The following is a 9,243-nucleotide window of genomic DNA, read 5'->3' as shown; positions in this document are numbered from 1 at the left end:
CATATTAGTTGTTAATTTAATTTTAAAATCCATCACCCTCCATTATAATTATTTACTGATAACGACGGTGGATACTTGCACATTCCGAAGAAAAAGCTAGGTTATATTAATAAATTATCGCAACTAACTACATATATTTTAACAAAAAACACATCTAATATTTTAACAAATATTTAACAATATAAATACCAACCGAAACAGAAAAGATCGGACAATGAACTGAAGATCAGATTGATTAGCAAATGAAAAAGGAAAAAAACAGACCTGAAACAACAGGAATGTAATTCGGAATCAGATAAATCACAAGAAAACACTTGAATTTCAAGCGAACACTTCTCTTAATCTCAAATTACAGCGTTTTCCCTAGCCAGTATAAAGTAAAACAAAGTAGTAAGAGATTCAATATGTTAAAAACATCAATATCATTGTAATATAGTTTCTTTTTCACTGACGATTATAAAAAGGATCTTTTTTTCTTCTTCTTCCAGAAAAAAATATGATAACAAATGCATATTGTTGTTCAAGTTTCAGCATTTTTCTTAGATGAACTGACATTGCAAGATGATAACCCTATTGTATCAGGACTCTTTAACTGATCAAGTTGCTTCTTACCACGTCGAAGCAAATATTCAATATGGAGGAAATTTTTGCGATCTACTTGCTTGGAATTCCGACGGAACTCAGCCGAGACAATTGATTCAATCTGGCGTCGGTCTTCTGTAGGCTTCGAACGAGCTGCTCGCAAAAATCCTCTGTATAAACTAAGTACTTGCCTTTGCATCCCAGAAAGTTTTTGCCCTTTGGATGCACCCATTGCAACTAATCAATATATTCTGCACTGGATGTCTCTAAAAGCTGCTTACAATGTATTTTAAATGGTATTCAAGTCAATACCAATTGCAACTGTGCTACCAAAATCAGCAGGACTACACAAGCATACCTATAGAAAGAATAACACCAATCCCCAGTTTTGTAAATGAGCTGAACATATAAAACAATAGACAAAGAGACTGAACAGAAAGACAAAATTTTCACATTCAATAACATGACAATCAAACAAATAAAAAGGGCGCATAAACAAGCAGGAGCATCAAATAGTATCAGTGAATATTAAAAAAGAAAAAATCAACTAGCAGTCCCAGATCACATTACAGAAAACAGAAGTGCAAATAATTTTAAATTAGAAGTACCAACAACAACTGGAATGATGGTTACATGTTACTTGGATTCAGGTATGAGTATTGTCACAGGTATGATCAAAATTTTCTTTTTCATGTACTTGGAGGAACATTGGAGATCATATATATACTGACTTTAAGAAAAATGAAGAATCTGAGCAATATAGTGATGGTTATTGTCTCAAGTCAACAGGCTTGAGCACCTTGTATACTTGAAGAAGAAAATCATTAGGCCACCTAGAAGATAGAGGAAGAGTGTGGTTGCAGTGAGAAGTTCGGGTATATTAACTTGATCATTATTTAAAAAACTATGGCTTCTTTATCTTAACAAGATCACCAGCACCAACATATTATCATTTCAACTTATAGAAACCCAATAAGTTTGGATTCAGCGTACATTCTAAAGCAATCAGTATTGCAGATGGCAAAAACTGGAAGATTGAGAAGCAAAGCAAACAATGCACGGCTAACATCATTAAATAGGGTTGATTGGCCAATTTATGTAACGATAGTGCTAGTTATATTAATTTTCTTCTTGTTTCATGTCATCTAAGAGACATTTGTTAAGAAACTCATGCATGAATCCCTTAAAGAAAAAGAATAATAAAAGAAGATGCAATAACCCAAAGAAGACTTTTATCGAATATATTGTGAGTTGCTTATGAAATAACCCAAACTAGCACCACCTAACAAATATGCTCCCCAAAATCATCCAATAAATAGATTAACAGCAAATTATTTGGAAGTTTTCAAAAGTAAAAAGAAAGAAAAGTTTGGGTATGTAGAAAATCGAAAAATTTCAAGGATAAAGCACCTATTTTGTTTATGCCGGTAAATCTATTCTGTTTGCAGGTGGAATTAAGAAAAAAGGATAAAAAATGAGTACCTGGAATGGAGGATAGCAGAAAACAAGTGTTGATAATTGCAAATTGGAAAACAGGAAAGTGTAAATGTTCCTATCCCTCACCCTCTTAATTGACACAAATCAATTTCACTTTTGCAGTATCGCCGACCCCAAAAACACACTCCACTACTTCATATTCTGGATTTGCATATTTCTTTTTATTTCACCACATAACTTATAATTTTATTCAAAGATGTTTTATTTATTTATTTAGAATATAACTTAATAAAATCTCAACTACAGTTCCACATAATTATATTTGTAAATATAGTAAAATTTTCTCCTTTCTCTAAATATACTTACTATATTTAAAAGTTTAAATTTAAATTCAAAAATAGAAAAAAGGAATATTTAAAAATTAAATATTTTGACTTTCACCAACTGTTTTGATTGATTTTAAATGACTTTTTACTATATATATGTGGCACAAAACATATATTTGTGAGAAAACGCCACTAACATTAACATATTTTACCAACCCATTTTATTGCATATAGAACCCGAATTTTTAACATATTTTCCTGTAACTTCAAATCCAACAACAAACTGCAAATCTAAATGATACTATCACAAAAAAAATTATGTATATGATCTAAATTAATAACTAAAATAACAAAATATATTCAAAAGTTATATTGTTAAGATATTCTTACAATAAGAAAATAAAATTCTAAGATGGCGGATTCTATGATTGATTCTGCTGAAACATCTTCATCATATTTTGAAGTTGTAGCTAGAGTTCATCATATTTTCTTGTTGCCTCTGCTTCCCTTGCTACTGTCTCTGCTTTTAGTTGTAGCTAGAGTTCATCATATTTTCTTTTAGCCTCTGCTTCTCTCGATGCTACCTCCGCTTTAAGTTGAGTAATTTGCTCAACTGTACTCACTTGCATCTGAGCCATCTGGTATCTTAACCTCTGAACTTCAGCTTGAGCCTAATTCACTAAAAGCATGTACTACTGTGAGCTGGATCCAAAATATTGGGTTTGGCTAACGAAAGATCCTTAAAATTAAACCCGACCATACTTTTCAAGACCCAAAACTTCAGTAGTAACTCGGTTATCAATGTCGTCCAGATTAATAGAACTATCACTTGAAGCCGTAGCTTCATACTCTACCCTTTTATCCTTTAGCTTCTTCTAATAAATAAATTAAAGAGTTAAAAACGAAATATATAATCAAGCAAATGCAACTAACTTGGCATTATTTGCATTACAAACGACGAATTAAACCATTATAATTAAACATGATAAATATTTAAAATATTTCAAATTTTATTAAGTAAATATACCATAATTTCCGTAGTTTCAATAGTCAAAGGAGATCCATCTCTCTTTCTATGTGTAATGTCAAAAAACTGAAAGCGTCCAACTTTTTGACCAGACGACATTTCCTACAATATAGTAGGAAAAATATTATTTAGTAGAAACTAATTAATATTTGACACAATTAATAAATTCAAAATACCTCGTCATTAGCTACACAAGCAAAACTTTTCGACCTAGCTATATGCGTGAATTTTTGTTTTTGCCTCCTTGTAGTTCCAACTCGCTCATTATCCTACATTATGAAATTATTATTATGTATATAGTAAATATTATAAACTGAAATAATTATAAGAGTTTGGAAGTACGTAATACCTCTCATTTCTTTGAAATCCAAAATCTAACTGCATCTTCCCATTGGTACCTCAGCATTCTCAGTGAGACATTTCGCAATTTCTCTTTAAGACTTATATTTTTCTTAAAATGCTCCTTTTTTAAAGTACTTTTATGGTCTTTCCATTTCTTTGCTAATGCTTTCTTCACATAATTATCCGAGACCTCTAAAGCAAATCTCTCCTACAAATAACACAAGTTTAGAGAGTAAATATAAATGAAAATTAAGCCAAAGTATTATAAATTACATTCACGTTATTACCTTAATATTATCTAGAGCATTATTTTTGTTTCTTCATATCTTTGCATGAGTGAGGGATTTTTGCAAACAGAAACATTGTAACACCCTTAACCCGTATCCCGTATCCATCGCCGGAATAGGGTTTCAGAGCATTACCAAAATTTACAGATCATTTAACAGAAATTTTGCTTCACATAACATTCATACCTGTAATTAATCAAATTTAATCATATTGTCCCTTATGTGAGCCATCGAGGCTCAAAATATATATCGGAACTTAACCGAAAACTCAAAAAAAATTCGAAAATATTTAAAATTTTTCAACACTGCAGGGGTCACACAGCTGTGTGGCCAAGCCGTGTGGTTCAAACAATACTCATTAAGCTATATTCATTAATTTACAAGGTGAATAAATCCACAGCATCACTTATACATATCATCTCTAGCTTATTAAGATTTTAAATAATTTTAACCCTTCCTAGTTTCTTTATTTTCATATGTATCTCTTTACTTTCCACACTCATTCCTTATGTATAACACACCGGTCATAAGCTACTATACCATTATAACCACAAGCTAGTGCAGTTGAACATAACTCTTTTCAATTAATCATATGATAAGCCATTTCATAAGATATTGCATAACTTAAAACTTGCCACTCTCTCACGATCACAAATATATTTTCATTTGAGCACTTGTCCTTTCAACACATCATATAAATAAACATATTACCATTTAACCAATAGCTTGGCACTTGTCTAAGCATCAACAGTAACACTTGTTAGCATACTTAAACATATTCATATAAATTCAACATAGATAAACTTATTTTCTCATCATATTACAGTTAAGTTTATTGCTCATCTCAACATACATAATTTCCTTGTAGCAACATATCAAAGATAATCATATATGTACATGTCCTGAAACATATCATGCTCTTACCATTTCTTCATAAGTATATATCATTCATTTCATTATATCAATATTTCATGCTCCATCTTTTCCATATATTTTATGTATATTTATTTCGGTAATAGTTTATATCAAACTTAACATAAATTATATTCTATGTACTTATACTTATTTCGTTTATCTATCTTCATAATTATTTCATACAACTATTTTGTACATATATTTCCATATGACCAGTTCTTGTAAACATTTCACATAACCATTTCATATAACCATTCGTCATCTGATATATATTACCTGAAAATCAATTGTTCAATAGATGTCATAGCGTCTCCCATCCACGGTCTTATTTATCTTTGACATGATGCCATAGTGTCTTTCAACTATGGTCTTACTCATTTTCTGTCATGTTGCCATGGTATCTTTCAACCATGGTCTTGTTCATTTCATGTCACGTTGCCATGGTATCTTTCAACCATAGTCTTATTCATTTCCTGTCATGTTGCCATGGTATCTTTCAACCATGGTCTTACACATTTCATATCATGTTCCTATGGTATCTTTCAACCATGGTCTTACACATTTCATTTCAGAAAGCACACTCCCGCGAACTTCATCCTTACAGTGGGATTACCAGTCCAGGCTAAATCCCTTGTAATATAAACTCATAGAGTATTGCTGGGATTACCAGTCCAGGCTAAATCCCCTGCAACGATAATTATTCTAATGAGCTTGGATTTGAATTACCAGTCCAGGCTAAATTCAGACCCTAATTTGGATTACCCATTCGAGCTAAATCCATTTTACACGTATTCTTCGAGAGGGCTATATCAGGATAGGATCACCCGTTCGGGCTAGATCCTTTTTACCATCAATTCTTTTTCGTTCAATCGGGATTTCTTTCCCTTTTTATCAAATATATCAATGTTTCATCAATTTTCATACAAGGGATATTTAAATCATATTCACATCAATAACATACATTTCAAGTATTTAAGAATATAATTCAAGTTATACGAACTTACCTGGCAAAATTGTAGAAATATCAAGATTTAGGGGCATTTTGGTAATTTACCATTTTCCCAATTTTCACTCGATCTTAAATTGAAAATTTCATTCAATTTATTAATTTAGATAATAAAACAATTCATTCCCTTCAATTTGGTCATTTTTGGCATTTTTACAAATTACCTCCTAAAGTTTTACTTTTATTCAATTTAGTCATTAAGCCTAAAACATGCAAATTAGCCATGCTAGCTGAATATTCATATATATTTTCCTCCTCCTCCTCTCCATTCCACATCCTTAATGTATATAACACACTTGTAAGTAACATTATCTATAATTTTTTTATTTACTTTTATGAATATTCAAGCTGTCCATCTGTGTCATAGTCACTAAATTATTTATATCTGGAGCTATAGAACTCCAAATTAAGATCCAATAATTTTCCCTGAAACTAGACTCATGTATATTTTTACCATAAATTTTAATAATTTTTGGTTTAGCCATAAGTACATTTTATTCTTTAAAGTTACCCCTGTTCTGCTGTTTGACAATTCTGACCCTTCTTCACTAAAAATTAATTATCTCCTCCTACAGGATTCGAATGATGTTCCCGTTTGTTTATCTTGAAATTAGACTCATTTAGGATTCTAAACATATCAATTTAAGCCCCTAATTATTTTTCTCCAATTTATTATGATTTTACAAAGTCAGAATAGGGGAACCCAAAATCAATCTGACCTTGACTAACTAAATTTGTTATATCTCACAATTTACTATTTCATTGCTTACACCATTTCTTCTATGAAAAACTAGATTAATTTCATATTTTATTCAACTTCTAATTCAATTTCCACAATTTTTTGTGATTTTTCAAAATTAGACAACTGTTGCTGTCCAAAACTGTTTTAGTGCAAGATATTAATTACCATGTTTATAACACCCTTATTTTCTTTCTCTACACTATTTCTCATCACTTTCTCTTGTTTTCTCTTCACTAACATATCAAGGACATAGGACCATATGTAACGAAACTCTACATTAACATCAATCCCAATGTTTTTCAATAATATCAAACTTAAAAATATATTGATATCATGATGTTCTTACCTTGTTCTAATCTTCATCTTCATTTTGTCTCTCCTCTAGCTTCTATTCCTCGAATCCAATTTGATATTCTAACTCCCCATAGTCTCCTTAACATTTTTCTCTCTTGGTAACTATGGAAATTCTTTTGATTTTTGGGTGAAAATGGTGAATTTTTGGTAAAAGGACCAAATTGTAAAGAAAGCAAAACTCTTTCTTTCTCTCTTCCTCTCACGCTAGTGCATGGGAAAGATGGATGAGAATTCCTCATCTTTCTTTCTTTATATACTAATAAAATAATGATAAAATATCTTATTAAAATATTAATAAAATATTAATAAAATAATATTTATCTAATTAAATAATTATAAAATATCAAAATATCTCTAGCATCATTATTACTTTCTAGATTTCTCTCTCTTCCAATTGACCATTTTTCCCTTTATTATCTTTTAAAATTCCATCCTTGAGTCATCATTTAATTTGGTAAAATTGAAATTTAGTCCCTCATAGTTCTTCATCTATTCAATTTGGTCCTAATTAATCCATTTTCCTTAGTTTCTAGATCATTCCACCCTTAAAATATTTTCACTATTAGTCCTTCAACTTTTTCATATTTACACTTTAACCCCTCAAAATTTAAGTATTTACTCTTGTGCAACAAGACTTTTCTCATCTTGACAATTTAGTCCTTTCTTGAATTAATATATCATAATATACTTCCCAAGGTTGACACAACTCAAAGTTTTCCTTTTTGTCAATTTATTTTCTTATTTTACTATATCAAGGATAATATCTTACTGTAAAATTTTTCGGGGTTTTACAAACAAATCTCTCAAAAACACTAACAACAACATAAAATAGTTTCTAGTCTACCCTCTCAAACATTTTAAGTGAAAAAGACGAATGCAGAAAGACAATTTTGAAAATTTCGATCCCTCATAAAGTTCTTCATTCATTTCATTAAGTAACTTGTAGAACTTTGTTGCTTCTCCATTTGACTCTTGATCAGGTGTACTTCTTCCTGTTTCGGTAAAAGCATTTCCACCAATATCACAATCATCAGATGCAATAATTTCAGGTGGAAACAATTGCAAACCATGTCATCTTCTCTAACAGACTGATAGTGAGCATTATGAGGATATGTAACACCCTTAACTCGTATCTGTCGCCGAAAAAGGGTTACAAGGCATTATCGAATAACACATCCCATTCACATACATTTATACATTCATTATCAAAAACCATTCGCAAACATTCACATTGTCCCTTACAAGGTTCTACAAGACCTTAAAACATACTTAAGAATGGTTCGAGACTAAACCAATCACATATAAAAATTTCTGAACATTTAGAAAAATTTTACATTCCTAGGTCACACGCCCGTGTAAGTAGGCCGTGTGCCTCACATGGCTACCAGACACGCCCATGTCCTAGGCCGTGTGAAAATAGATCATACATACTAACTTGCACCATACGGCCGGAGACACACCCGTGTGTCTTGACTATGGGAAAACTAGAGGGTTTACTGACTTGGGTCACACGGCCAACCACACGCCCGTGTGTCTAGCCTGTGCTCGAGACTGACTTAAATTTGTAGGGCTACCCCAGGGGCACGCGGCCGTATAACATAGCCATGTGTCGCACACGGCCGAGACACAAGCCCGTGTCTCTACCCGTGTGGACAAAAATAGGCCATTTGAAAAGCCAATTTGCCACCTTACAATCATGCATATAAATCAACCTATTTGGTACCATTTCAAGTCACTTATAAGCAACCAAAACCACAAAAACATATACATAACATACCATACATAATCAACCATTTTAACTAATCATTTTCATATTCAAATTATACCAAATCATTATGCCAAAATCATCACAATTTACCATTACTCAAACATTGATAACTAACTAAACAACATCCATTTAACTATATCTACCACTATGGCAAACATATCAAAACAAGCCAACATATAAAGGCATTATTTGCATCACATATATCACTTATCAAGCACTTAACTTAAGCCAATTTAATTGGCTAAAACATATCAACATTTACACCATTAACAAGCCAAATCACATGGCTAACATCATAGTCCAAAACATACCAAAACGACACTAGCCTATACATGCCATATACCATATATACAAGCTTCAAAAGTACCAACAATTGATCGATAGTGTGACGATGCTCCTGACGATCCCCGAGTCCAAGCTAGCTTTGATTATCTATAAAACATAGACAAATAACACA

General features: G+C 31.6%; 1 protein-coding gene across 3 annotated transcripts; it reads right to left on the bottom strand.

Annotated features, from left to right (window-relative positions):
* Window positions 1-298: 298 nt before the first annotated feature.
* LOC107895066 (succinate dehydrogenase assembly factor 1, mitochondrial) lies at window positions 299-2,287 on the bottom strand. Of its 3 annotated transcripts, XM_041085138.1 has the most exons (3): window positions 2,065-2,287; window positions 941-1,415; window positions 299-855 (listed from the first exon to the last, which is right to left on the bottom strand). In XM_041085138.1, exon 3 carries the CDS (start codon window positions 812-814, stop codon window positions 521-523), a length of 294 nt encoding a protein of 97 aa, XP_040941072.1. In that variant the 5' UTR covers window positions 815-855; window positions 941-1,415; window positions 2,065-2,287; the 3' UTR covers window positions 299-520. The 3 variants fall into 3 exon arrangements, with proteins under 3 accessions (XP_040941072.1, XP_016675765.1, XP_016675764.1); XM_016820276.2 differs by lacking the exon at window positions 941-1,415 and having other exon boundaries at window positions 2,065-2,286; XM_016820275.2 differs by lacking the exon at window positions 941-1,415 and having other exon boundaries at window positions 299-940; window positions 2,065-2,283.
* Window positions 2,288-9,243: the final 6,956 nt, after the last annotated feature.

Source organism: Gossypium hirsutum, chromosome A13, assembly GCF_007990345.1.
Source record: "Gossypium hirsutum isolate 1008001.06 chromosome A13, Gossypium_hirsutum_v2.1, whole genome shotgun sequence".
Classification (NCBI taxonomy): domain Eukaryota; kingdom Viridiplantae; phylum Streptophyta; class Magnoliopsida; order Malvales; family Malvaceae; genus Gossypium; species Gossypium hirsutum.
Note: the sequence above shows the minus strand (reverse complement) of the source record. Positions and strands in the feature narration are given on the sequence as shown.